The sequence below is a fragment of the Lucilia cuprina genome, chromosome 2 (assembly GCF_022045245.1).
Source record: "Lucilia cuprina isolate Lc7/37 chromosome 2, ASM2204524v1, whole genome shotgun sequence".
Lineage (NCBI taxonomy): Eukaryota > Metazoa > Arthropoda > Insecta > Diptera > Calliphoridae > Lucilia > Lucilia cuprina.
This window is the reverse complement of record NC_060950.1, coordinates 50,150,034-50,173,937: the sequence shown is the minus strand read 5'-3', so window position 1 is coordinate 50,173,937 and position 23,904 is coordinate 50,150,034. Positions and strand designations below refer to the sequence as shown.

At 30.8% G+C, this 23,904-nt stretch overlaps 1 protein-coding gene and 1 long non-coding RNA gene across 4 annotated transcripts in view; both read right to left on the bottom strand.

The window, feature by feature from the left end:
* Nucleotides 1–651: 651 nt before the first annotated feature.
* The window catches only part of LOC111691006 (proton-coupled amino acid transporter-like protein CG1139), a 27,851-nt gene continuing 4,598 nt past the window's right edge, over nucleotides 652–23,904 (bottom strand). Inside the window, exons 2-7 of one of the 2 annotated variants that reach the window (XM_023453624.2) lie at nucleotides 21,713–21,799; nucleotides 4,088–4,226; nucleotides 3,669–4,014; nucleotides 1,420–1,956; nucleotides 1,157–1,329; nucleotides 652–1,095 (exon numbers count right to left, since the gene is read on the bottom strand). In XM_023453624.2, the coding sequence (XP_023309392.2) occupies nucleotides 851–1,095; nucleotides 1,157–1,329; nucleotides 1,420–1,956; nucleotides 3,669–4,014; nucleotides 4,088–4,214 (1,428 nt within the window). In that variant the 5' untranslated portion in view covers nucleotides 4,215–4,226; nucleotides 21,713–21,799 and the 3' untranslated portion in view covers nucleotides 652–850. The remainder of the gene's footprint in view (nucleotides 1,096–1,156; nucleotides 1,330–1,419; nucleotides 1,957–3,668; nucleotides 4,015–4,087; nucleotides 4,227–21,712; nucleotides 21,800–23,904) is intronic. The other variant, XM_046952557.1, reaches the window with a different exon arrangement.
* The window catches only part of LOC124420283, a 6,234-nt gene continuing 4,135 nt past the window's right edge, over nucleotides 21,806–23,904 (bottom strand). Inside the window, exons 1-3 of one of the 2 annotated variants that reach the window (XR_006941095.1) lie at nucleotides 22,674–23,090; nucleotides 22,138–22,549; nucleotides 21,806–22,073 (exon numbers count right to left, since the gene is read on the bottom strand). This is a non-coding gene — a long non-coding RNA (uncharacterized LOC124420283). Of the gene's footprint in view, nucleotides 22,074–22,137; nucleotides 22,550–22,673; nucleotides 23,091–23,904 lie in introns of those variants that run through there. The other variant, XR_006941096.1, reaches the window with a different exon arrangement.

The window sequence follows — 23,904 nt, the reverse complement described above, 5'->3', positions numbered from 1 at the left end:
CTTACAGAACAACAAGTGGAAGTTAAATTGTGATTTGACACTAATAATAAAACTATGAGAATATTACTAATATTTCATATACATATTAATTCGATGAAAAAAAAAACTATTTATTGATTATTAATGTATATACTCCAGGGTGGGTTAAAATACATTTTTGGACAATATCAAATATTGAAATTAACTTGTTTTTTATATCGAATATATGAAAATCTACGCCAAATTTTGAAAATATGTATGTGAATATGGAAAAATTAAACATTATAAACTTAAAATTTATGATGCTGTGATAGTCTAGAAAAACACCTTTTAGAAACTTATTTGGTAGAATTTGTATTGTTTTTAAATCCAAGTTTTTATATCCATATACATATTTCTATTCGACGTTACAATACAACAAAATTAAACGTTTTTTTTTTTTAATTTTTAGAACGGTTTTGGATCAGGAATCAAATTGGCGTAATTATATACCATCAATGGTTTTAGACGAAGATATGCAGTTGAAGGTGTTGGAATTTTAATAGAAATTATTACACCATTGTGATCACTGATACTATTACCATTTAAAAGGATATGATATCACAAAATCGAAAAATATTGTAATTTAGTATATACAAATTAAAGTGATCACAGAAAACTTAAAATATACTCTACAGAATACGGAATTTTATTTATTATTTGTTTTTGGTAATCTTATCATAAAAAAACATCTGATAAAAATACTAAATAGATTATCTAACTTAAATGCACCACTTTAAATATATAAATAAGAATAGTTTATACAGAACAATGAAATTCGTAATTATTTTAAGTTTGTTTTTTTCATAAAAATTTTTAAACATGAGACATATTAAACAATACTTGGATTTAAAATTTGTGCTATACTTGCATATGTACCAAAGACAAAACCACACAGCCCAAAAATGAGAATTCCAATATCCTTCCACATAATCCAATTATAGCGACCGAATCCTACAGGCCAAAATGTGATAATTTCAATAATTGGCGGAGCAATAAGAGCTAATGCCGAGCTGCTTATTGCGCCTACAAGCGAAATAATTGGGCCTAAGTTTGGTATACAAGCAGCCAAAATAACTGAATATAATTGATATTAAGACGTTCAGAAATTATCGAAAATTTAAAATGTGTTACTTACATGTAAATGTGACCAAAACTATACGTAAAGTAGTTGCTGCTAATTCCTTTCCTCGAACAGTTGCGAATTGCCTCTCCACAAATGGTTCCACAATGTTAACAGGCACATAAAATTGCAATGAATATGACAGAAAAATAGCTACAGCCATAGCTATTCGAACCAACTGTGATAGTCTAAGTTTGTAATTAGGAAAATAAAATTGAAATATATTTATATGTATATGTATGTACAAATATGTTTTAAAAAAGCAGTTTTATCCATACATGTCATCCTGTGGCAAATTTAATGTTATACTTCCTTTTACGTCGTCGCCATACTTAAGGTATCCAAAGAATCCTACTGATGTATATAAGCAAGCTACGATCACCATTCCAGTATTAAGAACTCCGGTAGTTCCCCCAAAATCTTCAGGTGTCTTCATATTATTCTCTAATGGAAGTACAACACCAATACCCTCAAATGCATAAATAGCCGTTCCGAAATACAAGGGTAGTGTCGACCAAGATGCTATTGGTTTTACAGTGCTCGTGTGCGGCAAATCTTGTAGCATATAAAAAAAGGATATAGCCAAGCCCGCCACTGTTAATATTGCGGCAAATAAAGAAACTGGAGTCAGGTATTTTAGATTTTTCACCAAATTTAAAACGATCATTGGTATAAGCATTAACATCAAATAAACGTGTACATCCAATTTAATGAAATAATGATCTACGACTTCTTTAACATTTAAAGCAACGAAAAGAAAGTAAACGCAACAAAATCCGATTTGTGTTATAAACAGGAATGTTGTAATAATTTTCCTATAAAAATTAAATAAAAATTTTATTAAGACACATATTGTTGAATGTGCTCTTTGAATTCTTAAAAACATTCTTATTTTATATGTATATATCTATATATCCTCTTTTTAATATTAAGTACACTTCTAAAAAGACTAGTGGGAAATAAACAGTGTTCTTCAAACACCGTTTTTAAGAGTAAATTTGTAGATTGTCACTTTTAATTCGCTCCATTGATCCTTTACAAATTATTTTTCGTATTTGAAATTTAGCATATTCAATTAATGAGAGACTGTATTGTTGTTTCTTATTTCTTTCAAACGTAACTTCGAATGTATTATGTATTGTCATTATGTTAAATCATGTAAAATTTCCGTCAATTCTTTCTACAGGAAATGGTTTAATAGCTTAAACATATTTCCGAACATAACTTTAAATTTTCGAAGTCAATTTTAAAAAATAAAACACAATACTTAATTATCATCACGTGTAATAATGAATGCAACATTTCAGCATATTATGTATGTAGCTGAGGATTTTGTTGGCGATATTTTTTAATTCCTCGAATGGGAATTAAAGTTCACATAGGTAACCGTTTATCAAACCGCAAATGTCATCAATACAATTGCCCGTGGTCAATACCGAGCAGTCATCGGCGTAAGATATTATTTGGACGCCGTCCGGGAAAGTTGGAAATCTAGACATGTATAAATTAAACAGGATCGGCGAAAGGACTGCATCTTGCGGTACTTCCTGCTGATTCCTAAACTCCACAAATGACTGTCGTCCACACATGTAGTTCACTAGTCATCTCTTGGTGTTGTAGAAGAGAAAAGATGTGAAAAAGTTTCTGAAGAGAATGACGAGATTGATCGTATCAAATTTCCAGACCTCGGGTATTATTAGGGTTGACATCGAAAAATTGAGGGCTTTTATAAGGTACTCCGGTTCATTAAAATTCTTCAGCATCAACATGAATATACAGTCTGGACCTACAGCTTTCGATGATTTAGCATCTCTGATGAAATGCTTCTTTAGGATGCTATTTCGAACAACGCTTGGGTTCGGATATGGTATTATCATGTTTTAAATCTTTAAGATTTGACAGTGCGAAATGTATTTATTTGCAATTAAATAAATGATACAAACTTAATTATTTGAGTTAGTGTCTGTGGGTGGATGCGGGTCTGAAAAAAACTGTGCCACCTCAGTTAGTCTTAACCTAAATGCTAACTAGGAATTAAAAGGAATTAGTTTATAAGGCAGCATAATATTTTGTATTATGAATATATCCGTGAGTAATTAATGATTACCCAGCAAAAATAAAACTAAGTACTCCCTAGCAAATTACATTTATCACCACTTCAAAAGTAGAACTAAGTGATTTTTTTACCTTCTGTGATGTTTGTTGACGTTAATTGAGTTAATTTGGTGCGTGTAATTTATTTTTTTTTTTTGTTAATATTATTTGAGTCAAATTAGTTGTATTCTATAATACTTAAAATTTCACTGGATACTATCTTCCAAAAAAGAACATAAAAATTACTTCCTGAGAATGACATCAGATGTAATGAATCTGGAATCAATTAAAATGGACATCCCTCCTATGACAAGCCTGTTTCAATAACTTCTTCACGTTTTTTCAGTACTTTCATTGGGTAAATTCTACTTCTTTTTCGCTTTTTCGGAAGTATTTTCTTGCTGGGTTTATATGTATATAGTTTTAAACAAACCTTGCTACATTTCCATAACGTCTTAAAGAAACCGGCCCAGTTTCAAACGACCAATAACCAACTTCAGAAAAGTTTAAGGAAGGATGCTGTAAACGTCGGCATAATTCATGGGAACATCGTACTAACATGTGCATGCAATGTGTGCATATTGCACCCATTATTAAAGTTCCAAATAATCCCATATATAAACCGGCATTTTTAAAGGCATCTGGCATTGCTAATATACCCGTGCCAATATTACCTTTCAATAAATGTATCATTGTATCTAAATTAGATGTAGGATGATCCAAGGTACGATGCATAGAAGGATTGTAATCGTTTTTGTTGTCATTTTCAGTATTTTCTTCTATAAATGTAAAATTTATTTTATAATTTAAATTTACGTAAATAAATAAAATTTTAAATTTAACATTACTTACCGAAACATTCTTCACTTTGAATGCTGACCAACATATTGTCAGGTGAGTTTCGTAGATCGGGTCGTGGTATAGAATGGGTTTCAATGTCCAGTCGATCGGATTGTAACAAAGGCTGCCTTTCCGTCATTTTTTTCTTAGGCTATGTGAATGGAAATATTAAACATTTAATAATTGAGACAAAAATCATTAAATTTATTTGTTACATATGTATGTATTTATTTATAAGATATTTCCTAAATTGTTGATTGATTTCAGATGTGTCATATTTTATTCATTATTATCTGAAATTAATTTTTTTTTGGGTTTTAATTAGGATGGCGGTGCATTAAGCACTCATATTGCCAGGTTATCACACGTTTGCCCAGAGAAAACCCCACCAAACGACCTATACCATCATATAGGAAGTTGGAGTATCCGGACTTAATTTCATAAAAAAGTATTAATGGTCTCCACCAGAAAAAAGTTTTATAGTTTTAATGGTCTCCACCAGTATATATTTGAGTTTAAACGGTCTCCACCAGGTTATATCGTGAGTATTTTACATAAACATAACCTCACTCAGAGGTAAAACGAAAGCACGCATTTAATGAAGACAACACATAAGTTAGAACAGTGAGGAGGAATTCTGTTGAAAGCCCAACAATAAGCACAAGCCTGACCGTCCTTAGGAAATAAAAACGATAACGCGAGAGTTGTTCCCCAACTCAGACCTGAATTACAGCTGAATTAACTCTCTAATTCCTTTATTACTTAAGTATGGACTTGATGGTTCTGAACTTAAGCTTTGTTAGTTTTTTATTTTGCTTTGAATTTTGCATCTGACAGTTTGATTTTACTTTTCAAATTCACAAAATAACGCAAGGTATACAAATGTTCAATATTTGGGTGCAATGTTATTAATACTTCACTTTTAAGTAGGTTGTTTAAAATTAAATTGATACCTACTAATGTGAATTGAAAAACTATATTAACTGGCAAAAAAACATAAAATAAATTTGTCGCGATAATTCAAATCGCGCCAAATTCAAATTGATGTAACTAATTTTGTTATTATTTTTTTAAATTAATATAATTTTCATATTATGATTATAAAATAAATAAAGAGAACAAATAACATGAAATTTTCATTTCAAACAACATTCAACAATTTAGTTCTGTCTGAATTTTGATATTTCGTAAATGGAGTTTTTGTAAAAATTTTAAAAATTATATAAAGTTTATTTTTTTACATTTATCTTGATGAAAAGGTAAAATATATATATTCGGCTATGCTGAATCTTATATACCAACCATCAAATCATTGTCCAATAAATAAATTTTGATATTTATGAATATTTTATTATTATACGTCGATGTTAATATGAACATCAAAGTAGTATTTGAAGAGGTCCAATAATTTTTATAATTTCCAATTTTTATAACCATAAACTGATTTTTAAGAGGAGTTATATGCGTGGACCTATCCTCATCTGTCTTTATGTTTACTACATTTACAACATATAAGGGAGTAGGATTAATTATGAACCGATCAGAGTAAAATCAAATCATATTTCTGTCATATTTCATCACTGTATTCGCATTTTTAAGCTAGAAATGATTTTTTAAAGGAAAGTTATAAGCGAGGTAGATCCTCTTATGGACTGATTCCCGTAGAATTTTGAAGAGAAATTTTAGCTCATACAAAACAACATATTTTATCGGTCTAATAGAACTATAAAATCCGGCAAAAATGGCTCTTATGTTGATTTTTGTGGTCATATAGTTATTTTGAAGACAATAATTAGCGTTGAACCTTATATGGGGGCAGGGTCAATTATGGACCGATTCCATTAAAAGTTTGTAGAACGATTTTGATTCGAATTTCGTTGCTGTACTCGAATTTTTAAGACAATACTGATCGCTAAAGTAATTTGTGATGGGGACCTTTTATTGGGGATAGGATCAATTATAAACCGATCCATATCCAAATTTTTAGAACGATTTAGATTCATACCAATCATATTCAATGTCGGTAGGGTTAAATATGGGTCTAACCCTAACAAAATTTCGAAGAGATATTTGGGGTCATACAAAACTTGTTTGTGTCGAATTTTGTCGCTATATAATTATTTTGAAGGCTATAATGTAATTTTTTAAAGGGGACCTTATATGTGGGGTAGGGTCAATTATGCGCCGATTCCCTTAAATTTTTTAGAGATATTTGAAGTCCTACCAATATAATTATTTTGAAACCAGTAATCAGCATTAAAGTCATTTATTAAAGGGGACCTTAAATGGGGAATAGGGCCAATTATGGTCCTATGTCCGCCATAATTCAAAATTTAATTTCGGGTGTCAAACGAATTTATGAACGTAAATCTTTTTACGCTGTACATTTTTTTTCAATTGTATGGGGCTATGTGAAATTGTAGACCGATTTTGCACATTTTCAATACCAAAGATTTCTGATTAATACAGAATATTTTGTTGATGCTATCGTGCTAACAACTAACAGATGGACAGACGTAGGGACATAGCTATAATTTTACGAGGTCCTATGAAGAATATTTCGAAGTGTTACACACGGAATGACAAAATCAATTCGAATAAAATTTTTATGTTACTTTTTAACCATATTTTATTATTATTATTAAACAAAGAAATACACGAATGCTAAATCAAAAGATCTGTTATAATTGAAAAAAATTCTACTACTTTTTGCAATTTATAATAATATTATTTTTGCAATGTTAAAAATAGAATTCTTCCTGTTTTAAAGTGATTCTATGGATTTTCTAAATGGTTGCAATAAATAAAACAAATAGTTCCTAAAATAAACTGTTATGTAGAATTTAGCTGCTATACTGGTATTTTTATGCGAGTTATGTACGTTAAAGTAATTTTTTGATAAGATCTTAATATGGGAGGCAGGATCGATTATTAACCGGTCCTCATAATATTTTACAAAAAGATGCTGTTTCTTAAAAATTTGAACATTTGAACTTCATTGCCATCCGCGTTTTTATAAGCCAGTTATCTGCATTATAGTAATTTTCTGGAGAAACCTTATATGGGTGCTACGTTAAATCGTTGACAGATATTGCCCATTTTTAATACTAAACAAAAAATATTTGTTCAAAATTTCAACTCTCTGAATGGACGGCTAGATCGTTAAAGAAGCTAATAAGGGCCCAATTTTTCGATGTGTTACAAACGGAATGACAAATACAGTACACCAGCCATCTTTTTTGATGGTGGGTCTAAAGTGTGTTAGTAGCTGATGAAATGCACACATTTATCAGGAAGCCTCAGCTTCCACTTTGAAATTTACTGAAAAATTTCAAATAGCTTGAAATTAAACTAGGTTACTGACGACTGTATCTTAAGATTTTGGCGGTATTTGGCAAGTTTTATTTATATTTTACAAACAAAAACGTTTATTCGTTCGAATAATCTCATAATTTTTAAAATTTAGTCGACAACTCGAATAAAAAAATATTGTAAGTTTTTATACGAATAATTTTAAACACGAATGATTGACAACCCTAGTGTTGCTATAGGCTAGAAAAATTAACTTAAAAAAAATAAAGAGTGTGGCTTAAGTTAGAACCCATAAAAGAGGACTTTTTGGTACTTTTTTGTTTTTAAAAAAGTACTTCTTGAATTTTTGTAAAATATTGAACCTAGAAACAAAAATTTCACTATGTAGACCGCGGATTAGGCGATAACACATAAAAGGGGGCTTTTTAGTATTTTTCGTTCTACAAAAGGTACTTTTTGAATTTTCTATAATAATGAACCTAGAAATATGAAATTAAATATGTATGTAGAGTCGGAATAAGGTTAGTACTCATAAAAAGGGACTTTTTGGAACTTTTTGAATTTTGTAAAATATTGATCCTAGAAACTTGAAATTGAGTATGTAGAGTCGGAATTAGGTGAAAACCCATATTTTTGTTTTTCGATCTATAATACTGAACCTAGAAACATAAAGTAAGATATGATTATGTGAGAACATTTGCGTTTTCAAAAGGTACTTTTTGAACTTTCTATAATATTGAAACAGACACATCAAATTAGGTATGTAGAACCCTGATTACATCAGAACCCATAAAAAGGAACATTTTGGTTCTCCTTCGATTTTCAAAATATACTTTTTGAATATCCTATAATTTTGAACCGAGAGACATGAAATTAGGTATGTAGAGCCCGGATTATGTGAGAACATATGGTGGTGATGGTGGAAATAGGCTTATACCATATTTCCACCTTCAGTTGAATTACTTAATTCGGCCTTGTGACGATTCACGCCCTATCCTTCAGGAGACCTGCGCTACCTATTATTCCGACCGTGCTCAGGGATTCGGGTGGTGTTCTTGTCTCCATCAGGATAGGCTAGGAACCGCACATTAACTTAAAACTAAACAAAATAAAGAAAGTTTTAATTAAAAGGTCTCGAGATTTTTTCTCATTCTCTACCCTCCCAGCCTTTGTATCTTATTAAATCATCCTTAAGACACCCTAAATTGATTCGCTAACTATATCTATTACTAACCTTCCGTGGAATTAAAAATTAATTTAAATTGTCATTATTAAAGTCTAATAATTAAACAAATTTATTATTAAAATTTAAGATAAACATGTTTATAGCCTCTGACTGACGATAGCCAGTTAACCCGTTTCTACGACACATTCGTAATTCGTTTTGACAGTTTATTGCCATGCTGTTTCTTTTTCATTCATTATTTTGTCATTTTTGGGGATTGTAAGTGTTTTTGTATGATACAACAATACATTTGTTACATTATTTTAACAAATTAAGTTATATATTTTCTATTTATTTGCATTTTTTGTAATTTTATTTTTTATTTGTATCCAAGCAATGAAAACAAATTGCTGATTTTGATGATAGAGAAGACAATCATTCGTTCGTAACTTATAAGGTAATTCAAATTGAATTACATACAGCTTGTGTAATTCGCAGCACAAATTTTGTATGGTGAATCATGTAATTCAGTACGTAATTGGGGGTTGAATGATGAATTACGAATAATTGCATCATGTGAACGAGGTATTAGGTTCGCACGAAACATTTAACTTAATATGTCCGCCAGTCGCAATTCAGGTCTGAGTTGGGGAACAACTCTCGCGTCATCGTGATTATTTCTTAAACGCGTTCAGGCTTGTGTTTGTTGCCTGGCTTTCGACAGTTTTGCGTCTCGCTCGCACTGGTGTAATGTATTACTTCATGTAACTGTTCAAAGTTACATGTTGTCTACATTAACCTCGTGCTTTCGTTTTACCTCAAGTGAGGTTATGTTTTATTGGTGGAGACCATAGAATACTCAAACGTTTTTAACTGGTGGAGACCATAAAATACTCACGATATAACCTGGTGGAGACCATTTAAACTCAAATATATACTGGTGGAGACCATTAATACTTTTGATGAAATCAAGTCCGGATGCTCCAACTTCCTATATGAAGGTATAGGTCGGTTGGTGGGGTTTTCTCTGGACAAACGTGTGATAACCTGGCAATATGAGTGCTTGATGCACCGCCATCCTAATCAAAACCCAAAAAAAAAAAAAAATAATATGTCCGCGAAATTGCAAAATAAAACAGTATGTTCTGAAAACCTTACAAAAACACATAACTATTTTTATCGAAGCAACCACGCTATGGTTTAAAAGGTAAAATTTTTTATATAATTATTGGAATTTTCTAGAAATTTACACATTTGTTTTGTGATTTTTTTATTCTTCGTTATAGTTTGTATCAACTATCGCTTGTATTCATAAAAAACACGGCTCAAAATGATTAATTTCATACTTCTAGGTTCAATATTATAAAAAATTCAAAAGGTACCTTTTGAAGAATGAAAAAAATACCATTATATAGATCCTTATTTATTACGCGGCCTACAAGCTTAATTTCATGTTTGTAGGTTCAATATTATAAAAAATTCAAAAAGTTCCAAAAATTCACCTATTATAGGTTTTTGCTTATATATTATAAAAGTACTGAAAAATCGCCTTTTTTAGGGAAAGCGGGGAAAACAAAATATGCAAATGCATGTTTTTAGAATCCTGGCATCGATTTGTTAGAGCATATTTTTGCAAATTTTACCCATAACAACATAATTAAGCATGATTTGGCTTTAAGTGCATATTTTGATGCTATTTGCTTTAGTATTTCATTTTTATATATTTTTGAAAACATTTGATTTTTTTCAAACTTTATTCTTAAAAATTAAATTTTATTTTTTTTCAATTTTTAAAAATTAGCCTATCTTACAATGTTGAAAAAAAAAATATTTTTCTGTATAGAACTTGAAAACAACAGAAAATATAATCGAACATATATATGGTTTAAACCCAAATTCGCGGGAAGAGTTAGTGGCTGTTTAAAGACTGGTGTGAGGTAAAGTCAATATTTCCGGATAAGTTTGGTGCTTTTGCTGATGACAACACAGAGAGTGGCGGTGGGACTAAGCATTGGAAATGTGTTGGTGTAAATTGTATACGATACGAAATGAATGTAGAGGTATGCCTACCCGTATACCTAAAATGTGTGTGTCGTATGTTTTTTTCTATGATTGTGTCGGATAAATGAGAAATGTGCTGGATTGAATTATGATGGATGAAAGGTATAATATACAATTTGAATTTTTCTTCCTTGTCCAGGTATGTTCAGAATCACCACAGTGTGCCCCAGTGAGTAAGAAAGAAGTTTCGGCTTATATGATAGATTCGGTGCTGTTGCCAACTCAACAGAGGCCATCCCATCTACGTGGTTTTAAACGGGTGTGGCTTATTACATCTCGGAAGTTAAGCAACGGGGCAGCAATGGTCAGAGATTATATAGCTCGAGTGCTTCAGCAAAGTGCTTGTACATAGTCCACGCTCATCCATGTACAAAAATTTCAACCTGCGTGTAAGATACACAAAGGGGCAGTGGTGAATTGTTATTTTTTACTCACACAGTAGATGAAAAAGACCACCGTGAAACAGACCGTCAAGGCAGGTGTTCACGTTAAGCACTCGACTTCAATAGACTTCTTACGAATTTTACAATTTATACAATTTTTTTTATAATAATGTTTATTTAGTTAAAATGTATAAATATAACATATAATTTTTATCATCTACACCACCTTTTTTATATTTGACATTCTGATTGATGTAGGGTATTATATGGTCGGTCATATCCGATTTCATTTCCTACTTGTTAATTATTATTAAAAATATTTTTATTAATATAACAAAAGTCGTTATTCCATTTTAAAAATAAAATAATAGTTTGATACAATGCTTCTTATCTTAAGAAAGTACAAGAATAGAATGATCAAAAAGGACAAGACAAAAAGTCCGGTTTTTTGTACCACTCCTTTCCGGACTGTTTCAAAACCTTTTGGTCATGATATATACCATTATTCAAATAACCCGAACTTGTCAACTTGGTGAAAATGCATCTTTCATTGAACAGCTAGTGCCATAATCAAACGTATGGGGGAATATCATGCAACAGGTGTGCATGATGCAGAGGCATCCATACTCGTCTTTTTTAATAGGGCCAATTATGGTCCTATGTCCGCCATAATTCAAAATTTAATTTCGGGTGTCAAACGAATTTATGAACGTAAATCTTTTTACGCTGTACATTTTTTTTCAATTGTATGGGGCTATGTGAAATTGTAGACCGATTTTGCACATTTTCAATACCAAAGATTTCTGATTAATACAGAATATTTTGTTGATGCTATCGTGCTAACAACTAACAGATGGACAGACGTAGGGACATAGCTATAATTTTACGAGGTCCTATGAAGAATATTTCGAAGTGTTACACACGGAATGACAAAATCAATTCGAATAAAATTTTTATGTTACTTTTTAACCATATTTTATTATTATTATTAAACAAAGAAATACACGAATGCTAAATCAAAAGATCTGTTATAATTGAAAAAAATTCTACTACTTTTTGCAATTTATAATAATATTATTTTTGCAATGTTAAAAATAGAATTCTTCCTGTTTTAAAAGTGATTCTATGGATTTTCTAAATGGTTGCAATAAATAAAACAAATAGTTCCTAAAATAAACTGTTATGTAGAATTTAGCTGCTATACTGGTATTTTTATGCGAGTTATGTACGTTAAAGTAATTTTTTGATAAGATCTTAATATGGGAGGCAGGATCGATTATTAACCGGTCCTCATAATATTTTACAAAAAGATGCTGTTTCTTAAAAATTTGAACATTTTGAACTTCATTGCCATCCGCGTTTTTATAAGCCAGTTATCTGCATTATAGTAATTTTCTGGAGAAACCTTATATGGGTGCTACGTTAAATCGTTGACAGATATTGCCCATTTTTAATACTAAACAAAAAAATATTTGTTCAAAATTTCAACTCTCTGAATGGACGGCTAGATCGTTAAAGAAGCTAATAAGGGCCCAATTTTTCGATGTGTTACAAACGGAATGACAAATACAGTACACCAGCCATCTTTTTTGATGGTGGGTCTAAAACGTGTTAAGTAGCTGATGAAATGCACACATTTATCAGGAAGCCTCAGCTTCCACTTTGAAATTTACTGAAAAATTTCAAATAGCTTGAAATTAAACTAGGTTACTGACGACTGTATCTTAAGATTTTGGCGGTATTTGGCAAGTTTTATTTATATTTTACAAACAAAAACGTTTATTCGTTCGAATAATCTCATAATTTTTAAAATTTAGTCGACAACTCGAATAAAAAAATATTGTAAGTTTTTATACGAATAATTTTAAACACGAATGATTGACAACCCTAGTGTTGCTATAGGCTAGAAAAATTAACTTAAAAAAAATAAAGAGTGTGGCTTAAGTTAGAACCCATAAAAGAGGACTTTTTGGTACTTTTTTGTTTTTAAAAAAGTACTTCTTGAATTTTTGTAAAATATTGAACCTAGAAACAAAAATTTCACTATGTAGACCGCGGATTAGGCGATAACACATAAAAGGGGGCTTTTTAGTATTTTTCGTTCTACAAAAGGTACTTTTTGAATTTTCTATAATAATGAACCTAGAAATATGAAATTAAATATGTATGTAGAGTCGGAATAAGGTTAGAACTCATAAAAAGGGACTTTTTGGAACTTTTTGAATTTTGTAAAATATTGATCCTAGAAACTTGAAATTGAGTATGTAGAGTCGGAATTAGGTGAAAACCCATATTTTTGTTTTTCGATCTATAATACTGAACCTAGAAACATAAAGTAAGATATGATTATGTGAGAACATTTGCGTTTTTCAAAAGGTACTTTTTGAACTTTCTATAATATTGAACACAGACACATCAAATTAGGTATGTAGAGCCCTGATTACATCAGAACCCATAAAAAGGAACATTTTGGTTCTCCTTCGATTTTCAAAATATACTTTTTGAATATCCTATAATTTTGAACCGAGAGACATGAAATTAGGTATGTAGAGCCCGGATTATGTGAGAACATATGGTGGTGATGGTGGAAATAGGCTTATACCATATTTCCACCTTCAGTTGAATTACTTAATTCGGCCTTGTGACGATTCACGCCCTATCCTTCAGGAGACCTGCGCTACCTATTATTCCGACCGTGCTCAGGGATTCGGGTGGTGTTCTTGTCTCCATCAGGATAGGCTAGGAACCGCACATTAACTTAAAACTAAACAAAATAAAGAAAGTTTTAATTAAAAGGTCTCGAGATTTTTTCTCATTCTCTACCCTCCCAGCCTTTGTATCTTATTAAATCATCCTTAAGACACCCTAAATTGATTCGCTAACTATATCTATTACTAACCTTCCGTGGAATTAAAAAATTAATTTAAATTGTCATTATTAAAGTCTAATAATTAAACAAATTTATTATTAAAATTTAAGATAAACATGTTTATAGCCTCTGACTGACGATAGCCAGTTAACCCGTTTCTACGACACATTCGTAATTCGTTTTGACAGTTCATTGCCATGCTGTTTCTTTTTCATTCATTATTTTGTCATTTTTGGGGATTGTAAGTGTTTTTGTATGATACAACAATACATTTGTTACATTATTTTAACAAATTAAGTTATATATTTTCTATTTATTTGCATTTTTTGTAATTTTATTTTTTATTTGTATCCAAGCAATGAAAACAAATTGCTGATTTTGATGATAGAGAAGACAATCATTCATTCGTAACTTATAAGGTAATTCAAATTGAATTACATACAGCTTGTGTAATTCGCAGCAGAAATTTTGTATGGTGAATCATGTAATTCAGTACGTAATTGGGGGTTAAATGATGAATTACGAATAATTGCATCATGTGAACGAGGTATTAGGTTCGCACGAAACATTTAACTTAATATGTCCGCGAAATTGCAAAATAAAACAGTATGTTCTGAAAACCTTACAAAAACACATAACTATTTTTATCGAAGCAACCACGCTATGGTTTAAAAGGTAAAATTTTTTATATAATTATTGGAATTTTCTAGAAATTTACACATTTGTTTTGTGATTTTTTTATTCTTCGTTATAGTTTGTATCAACTATCGCTTGTATTCATAAAAAACACGGCTCAAAATGATTAATTTCATACTTCTAGGTTCAATATTATAAAAAATTCAAAAGGTACCTTTTGAAGAATGAAAAAAATACCATTATATAGATCCTTATTTATTACGCGGCCTACAAGCTTAATTTCATGTTTGTAGGTTCAATATTATAAAAAATTCAAAAAGTTCCAAAAATTCACCTATTATAGGTTTTTGCTTATATATTATAAAAGTACTGAAAAATCGCCTTTTTTAGGGAAAGCGGGGAAAACAAAATATGCAAATGCATGTTTTTAGAATCCTGGCATCGATTTGTTAGAGCATATTTTTGCAAATTTTACCCATAACAACATAATTAAGCATGATTTGGCTTTAAGTGCATATTTTGATGCTATTTGCTTTAGTATTTCATTTTTATATATTTTTGAAAACATTTGATTTTTTTCAAACTTTATTCTTAAAAATTAAATTTTATTTTTTTTCAATTTTTAAAAATTAGCCTATCTTACAATGTTGAAAAAAAAATATTTTTCTGTATAGAACTTGAAAACAACAGAAAATATAATCGAACATATATATGGTTTAAACCCAAATTCGCGGGAAGAGTTAGTGGCTGTTTAAAGACTGGTGTGAGGTAAAGTCAATATTTCCGGATAAGTTTGGTGCTTTTGCTGATGACAACACAGAGAGTGGCGGTGGGACTAAGCATTGGAAATGTGTTGGTGTAAATTGTATACGATACGAAATGAATGTAGAGGTATGCCTACCCGTATACCTAAAATGTGTGTGTCGTATGTTTTTTTCTATGATTGTGTCGGATAAATGAGAAATGTGCTGGATTGAATTATGATGGATGAAAGGTATAATATACAATTTGAATTTTTCTTCCTTGTCCAGGTATGTTCAGAATCACCACAGTGTGCCCCAGTGAGTAAGAAAGAAGTTTCGGCTTATATGATAGATTCGGTGCTGTTGCCAACTCAACAGAGGCCATCCCATCTACGTGGTTTTAAACGGGTGTGGCTTATTACATCTCGGAAGTTAAGCAACGGGGCAGCAATGGTCAGAGATTATATAGCTCGAGTGCTTCAGCAAAGTGCTTGTACATAGTCCACGCTCATCCATGTACAAAAATTTCAACCTGCGTGTAAGATACACAAAGGGGCAGTGGTGAATTGTTATTTTTTACTCACACAGTAGATGAAAAAGACCACCGTGAAACAGACCGTCAAGGCAGGTGTTCACGTTAAGCACTCGACTTCAATAGACTTCTTACGAATTTTACAATTTATACAATTTTTTTTATAATAATGTTTATTTAGTTAAAATGTATAAATATAACATATAATTTTTATCATCTACACCACCTTTTTTATATTTGACATTCTGATTGATGTAGGGTATTATATGGTCGGTCATATCCGATTTCATTTCCTACTTGTTAATTATTATTAAAAATATTTTTATTAATATAACAAAAGTCGTTATTCCATTTTAAAAATAAAATAATAGTTTGATACAATGCTTCTTATCTTAAGAAAGTACAAGAATAGAATGATCAAAAAGGACAAGACAAAAAGTCCGGTTTTTTATACCACTCCTTTCCGGACTGTTTCAAAACCTTTTGGTCATGATATATACCATTATTCAAATAACCCGAACTTGTCAACTTGGTGAAAATGCATCTTTCATTGAACAGCTAGTGCCATAATCAAACGTATGGGGGAATATCATGCAACAGGTGTGCATGATGCAGAGGCATCCATACTCGTCTTTTTTAAGGGCAAATACCAATTTTGCATCGAGGATTCGTGCTCCACCGGGTAGACCAATCAACGACAAAGTTTCATTCCTCCCAAAGGACGACATTTCCGTCTTCATTGCTTCGCACCAATTTTTTCGATTAAGGCTACTATATCTTCTACAACGGTCATGGCAACGCTTTCCAGTATCATACCATTTTGCTGTGGTGTGTGAGGGACAGTTAATTGCCTGGATATAACGTATACTCACGGCCATTGTCGCTTCGTAATATTTAGATTTTATTTCCAGTTTGTTTCTCAACATGCTGTTTAAAAATCTTGAAAGTGATAAAAACTTCACTCTTATAAATGGACCGCATACATCGCTGTGTATAACTTCCAAAAAGTCACGTGACCGTGCAGTTGACTCTTGAAAAAACAGACTTAAATGAATTTTGCAAGTCATGCACGTTCTACATCAAGCTGATAGTATACCTTCCTTCAAAGAATTATAATTTATAAGTCGCCAAGTCTGTTCACCAGTTCACCTATATTAGTAGCCATATATAATTACTCAACTTGATCCTTAATTATAAATAAATTATTATGCCTAAAGACCTATAGTTTAATTTCTGCATCGAATCTTTCCACAAATCGAAAACCACAATCAAGATATTAGACAACAACCGTCTCTACGTCACCTTTGCCTTTGGTCATAAAATGCTTATCGGCTTTGACTCTTAATTTCCTCTGTGTGCTCGACAAAATTCGAAAACATTTCCCGCTTATAGCGCATGTGTGAAGATGTATGTTTCTTTTCAAGTTTTCATATTATAGTTACAATTGTCTTCTTCTTTTTTATAAAACATACATTGTTTTGATAACTAACAGTGACATGTTCTGTTGTTTTGTATGGCAACACTGGAAAGTTAAACCTTGTACTCGAAAATATCAAAGGGGGATTAATATAAGAATCAATTTATTTTTAGATTAACTAATCTGATTATTAATTGGCATTTGATTTCCAACTCAAAATTCGTCGCAATTAAAGCATTTACACTTCAGTTTGCTTTTACATCTTTCACCCCACACTTCTCAAAGAACACCACCAGCCATTGTGTACGTACGTGTATGCACCAGCTATCATAATTCGTGTCGTCCAACATTACTAACAGAATAATAAAGTTTACTAAATGCGCCTTATCTTAAGCAAATACGAGAATAAATAAAAAGGATAAGCTTTTGTAGTCTCTCAATTTTAAAGTTTTGTAAGACTTGAATAAAAATTGTAAAACCGAATTCAAAGTGTGGTTTTATCATTGCTTTGTAAATGTTTATTGCAGTTATAGTTGAAACTTAATTTCTTATTCTCCTAAAGAAACCTATTTAAGTTATTGTCCATGCTTATTTCTATTATTTTCGTTTTAAGTTCATTCATTTTGTGCCAATTATTTATAGTCATCATATCTTGCATTAAATTATTTACACATTCCTCATCCGTATCCGATTCATTATTATTATTAATTTTCAATTTCGATTGATTTTACATTGTTCACTTTAGTTATTTGCATGGTATAAAGAAAACAAGGCAACTCCGTTCTCTCTCAATGAAAAGTTTTTTGACGTAAATAAGAATTATTGAAATTTATTTTCAATTTTCTTTTCTTTTTAACAAATAAAGAAAAACGTTGCCACACATGTAGTAGGGGAAAAAATCATATTTAGGAAATTGGAAATAAAAAATGCGTATAACTTTTAAATTAATCATTTAAAGTTGTGTGCACTAAGGATATTTTTATAAAAACAGTTCAGCTCATAAACGGACCACACTAAACCCAACAAGTTCTTGTTTAATTTTATCTTATTGGTATTAAACCCCAAAATAACACCTCTTGCAATTGTTTACGTTGAATTTTTTCAAACAAATGACACAGGAAGACATCTCTTTTAGAACGTTACTGCCGTTCGAAGATTCATATAATTTTCTTACTTGGACATGTTTGACAGCGCACACCGCAATCTTACCGGACACATACATAATACGTTGGCACTAAAACAAAATATCAGCAGAAAACATCACTCATAAGAAACTTCTACAATTGGACACAAGATGAAGTAATAAAATTACGGACCAATCTTGGTCCGTCCGCAAGGACTTTTAAACATTTTTATTAATTTCTTTGTTATTAGAATTTTATGTTGATTATGCTTTATTATGAAAACTAAATCACATTTTATTCGTATAGAGGTGTAGGGTATTATATGTTCGGCCCCGCCCGACTATATCTTCATACATGTTTCGATTAGAGTTATCATTGATGTTTTCCAATTATCCGGGAAGGTTCTAGTTTCCAATGATTTATTTAAAATTTTTAGTAAATTACGACCAATTAAATTCCAATTATCTATTATCATTTGGATATTAATATTATTAAAGTCTGGTAAGTCTTTACCCAATGTAAATATCTGGTATATTACTTCTTTTCTATCTTTTTGGGGTATTTGTAAAAAGTTTTTTTTTTTGTAAACACCTGGGTATTTACCCATTTTATCCATTTTACTGGGTATTTACCAAATTGGTTTTTACCCTTTCCCATCTCTACACATTTGTTTTTGGTTATTGGGGTTGCTTATTTGTATCCCAGTGGCATTGAAGACAAATAGTTCCTAGTGAAAAAATATTAATTGTGTGAAAATGGCCTCTATGTTTAATATAACAAAATTGGATGACACAATTTATGAGTCTTCAGATGAAAAGTGTGCTTATACACCAAGATTTCTGGTCCATTGTGTCAGGAAGCTTGACAAAGCCTGAGCCGACTGCTACGAATGCTGCTGCAGTTGGAGAATGAATTGCAAAAGATGAAAAGGCAACGATAATATTGCGTTTAACCCCAATGCAAATAGCTCACATAAAGAATTGTGAAACCTGGAGAGCATTAAAGAAGGTACATCGTCCGAAGGGACCCGTGCGTAAAGTTACGTTGTTTAGGCAGCTTCTACAAACCCGTATGTCAGAAGATGAGTATGTTCAACAAAACATATGTACGTAATTTTGGTATAATTGTTGACAAAATGGCTGAAACCGGTGCCACCCTTCAGGAGCAGTTGTATGTGATTATGTTACTCGCTAGTCTACCAAAATCTTACGGGAACCTTGTGGTGGCTCTTGGGACGAGAGATGACCTTCCAAAAAATCTACGGTAAAGGTTAAATTAATTGAAGAAGAGGAGTGTAGAAAGATAAACAACAGGTGCAGATAGTAGCGTGCAAGTTTTTATGGCGAAAGAGAAGAAGGGCAATCAACGAAACACTTATAAGAAAAACAACAACAATACAAATAAAAACAACGGTTCTCCAAAAAAATCCAACTTTGAATGTTTTAGTTGTACAGAATTGATCACTATGCGGCACAATGCAAAGAAAATTGTGCAAATGCAAATTACTGTAAACTACGAAATAACATTTGGTGTGTTGACAGCGGCGCGTCGACGCATTTATGTTGCAACCGCAACTTATTTGATCAGTTTGAATAACATGAAGAGGAAATTGTAATTGCTGGTAGTAACAGAATACACACCCCTATTCTGCATTTCGATTACGTTTACGCATTCGGTTGCGGAACGATCGAAAAAAGGTATTCCAACAATAAACCTGAATCGTAAGAAAAAGAAGAACCAATTACATTTCGTTTCAATGCTTTACGAATTGTGTAATCTGCGTTACGATCGCACCTACGTTTTTGTAAGTTGTAACTTTAAGTAATACCTGGTTCACACTAGCAAACTTTTTTGGGAAACTTTTGATTTTTGTGTGTGAGAAAAGAAATATCAACCATCTCTTTCTTTCACACACAAAATCAAAAGTTTCCCAGTGTCAACAGGTCTTATGGTTGTACTGTAACTTTCGACGACACAAAGTCTTTGATAAAAAAGGCGGTAAGGTTTGGTTATCTGCCAATAGAGTTTTCTATACACCCCAACAAAATGGCGTTGCGAAAAGGTTCGAAAGGCGAGATGCATGCAGATTGATGGAGCGTTGTTGAAAATCTTTGGGCCGAGGCAATTAACACGGCTGCATATTTACGCTGCCCCACTAATGGTTTTGACGTAAACCAGTTGTTAAGCATCTAAGAGCGTTTGGGTCAACTGTTATTGTCCTCGATAAGAAAAAGCATGATAAGTTTAAATCAAAGGGTAAGGAATATATTCGGTCGGGAATTCCGACACGGCCAAGGCTTACAGATTATATGAAAGGTAATTCTGAGCAGCGGCGTTTACTTCTTTGAGTCAGAATCAAGACTTGATATTGAAATACTATCGAAAACGGCAGTACAACAAAATGACAAAGAGAAAATGAATATTGAAGAAGTTACACAAGATGAAAGCGACTATGAATCGGCTGATGATTTTTGTGGATTCGAAGAGGTTCCTGAAAGAATGAAAGACGGAAGAGAATAAAAGGCAAAAGTAAAGTATCCCAACAAGTATTTATTTATAATAATAATTGCAAACTAATTAAAATGAATTATTTTTGTTTTAAAATGTCAAATTATTGTATTGGTTATAGAATTGTCAACCATATGTGACTCTGTAAGCTTGGTTGTTAATAAAGATTTCATTAAATTGTGTATATGAAAACCCCGAATTAAAAGTTATTTTCTTCATAAAAAAGTTTTTCTTATTATTGAGGTTGGGTTATGTCCCCAATGCAAATAGTTAATCGAAATGTTTCTATTATATTTTCCAATAACAAATTTTTAAATACCAATAACTTTTTTCTACCTGAATGTATTAGATTTCTCAAGCGTTTAAAAAGTTTCCGCTTCTTTACTAAATTTTAAATATACATAATAATATAAAATTAAAAATGTTTGTATAATTGGAAAATAAGGCCTCGTCCAAACTCAGTATGTAATTTATAATTCATGTAAAGTCGTTTGGGAATGGGTTTAGAAAATCGATTTGCCGCGGACAGTTTTTGCACAAAAATAATGAACCACTACTTAATTATAGTGCCCAGTTTTGGCTATACCCTAATATACATATGTATGTATGTATGTATGTATGTATGTATGTATGTATGTATGTATGTATGTATGTATGTATGTATGTATGTATGTATGTATGTATGTATGTATGTATGTATGTATGTATGTTTGTTTGTGTATGTTGATAAAGAGGTAAATTAGTGATATAATCCTAAAAGATGTATTCCTCAATTGCATGCGAAAAAAGATAAGAAAAGACATATTCAAGCATTTACATATTTGTTTTTTGAAATTATGAATGTATTTGTAATTTAATTAAATAATAAAATAAATTAAAAAACTTACTGATGATCAAAAAGAAAAAATCCAAATAAAAAATCCAGTAATAAAAAGTAATCTGCAATTCAACTTTGTTTATTTTTTATGTTAAACCTTGAAAATAAAACAACAAAAAATAAGAAAATATTAAAAGATATATATGTGTGTATATATGTATATTCATTCAGTGATGGCCATGAGGTTAGCATATTTGGTATATATGAACTCTAACATCAAATATTTCCTATATTACTTAAAGTTTTTTTTAACAAATTCTTTTTATCTGTAACACATGTCCTTCGAGGATCATGAGACATTACATGTTGTTCCGCTAGTTTGTTGCATATAGGTTTTTTTCTTTCCAAAGTAAATTTACCTCCAAAAATATCTGGAGGTACAAAATAAAAAAATCATTAAAATATTTAAAACTAAATAATTTTTTTTAATTTTACTTTAAAATTCATATTTTATGGAATATTTGCGCATTTTGATAATATCATTCCTTCTTCTGAACATGATCTTCACCAGAACCCACTAGAAATTTCATGACATAAATTATAGCTTTTAGGCCTTAAATTGACAAAAAATATTAGGGATTTCTGCTTTTAATTGTTGCTCCATATAATTTTAAATGTTCTCTATTGGAATGGAATCGATAAATTATACTAAGCACGGCAAATATGAGAATTCCACCCACTTCCAAACAGCTTTGCACTTTTAGCATATTCACGGTCGTTATCGACCAAAAACCGCTATATTACGGAACCTTAATCCTCTGATTTTTTTACTAAAGTATGTAAGAGCCTATTTTAAGTCATACGAATTCATTTCTGCCTCCAACATCAATATCGCACCAACAGCACGCTGTGAAAATGCAATGGAAATTATAAATTTTTCTCCATTGTGATATATCTCAGGAACATCTTTTTTATTTAATAGAATTTTATAACGAAGCAATAAGGCTAAATACGGCTTAAAAACTACTTACACATGTTTTAATACAAAATTATGAATTATTAAACATAAAAATCTCAAAATATAAAATGCTTAACTTATACATTCTTTCAAATAGGAAACATGTTTCAGAAACAGATCTCGTAAATTCAAATATTTGTATCAAGTATGTACACCGGAAAACCTTCTACGTTTTCCGGTGTACAAACGCGGTGCGTATAGTTCCAATTTAATTTTATTTTTTTTTATAATAAATACAAATTTTAATAATTTTATAAAAAAAAACACGCATTTCAGTTTAAATTTTATTTTTTTAGGCACACACTATGTTACTTGCTCTGCGATCACTACAAAACATACATGGGAATTTTTCATTAAGCATTAAAATTTCATTACCATTTATAAAAAAAATTGTAATGAAAAATATTTTAAGTACCATTTAATGAAAATTATATTTTTTTCATTATAACTTTTTTTGATAATGGTAATGAATTTGATAATGAATTTTCAAAAACAAATTTAATTAGTATTTTTAATTGTCGAAAAATATATTAAGAAAAATTTTTCGAAGATTCGAGGTTTGAAAGCTTTTAAAACCAGTTTCCGTAGTCCAAATTGGCTGAAATTTTGCAGTCATAAGTACATCTGATGACAATACAATAATATGTTCGAATATTCGAAATTAAGTTCGAAATTTCGAAGTTATTTTCGAAATTTTTTTTATGTTTTTAAATTAATCTCTGTGTCATAAAACCTAAAAAAAAAATTCGAAATTCGAACTCGTGTTCGAAAATTTTTTAAAGCTGTTAAAACTAGTTTTTCTAATCCGAATGTGCTGAAATTTGCCATACATGATTTCACCTAATGACAATACATTATAATTTTCGGATATTCGAAATTAATTTCGAAATTAGAACTAACGTTCGAACATTTTTAAAATCCATTGAATAATGGTAATGAAAATTTATTTTTAAAAAATTACTAATGAAATCGTTTCATTAAAAACCATTACCATTAGACAAAATAGTACAAAATAAAGAGTAAATTAGAATAATGTTGTACGACGAGCAGTTTTATGTTGCGACCCGTTTGTAGAACTCGCAAACATATCAAAACATTTTGATCTTTCGTAAAACTAACTCAAAACTTCATAAAACAATTCTACACTCTTTGCAAATTCGTAAACAACCTTTTCACATTGTATCAGCGGTTGTATCGTGTATGCCTTGCTTAAGATTATAAACATACGATATTGTATTGAAAAG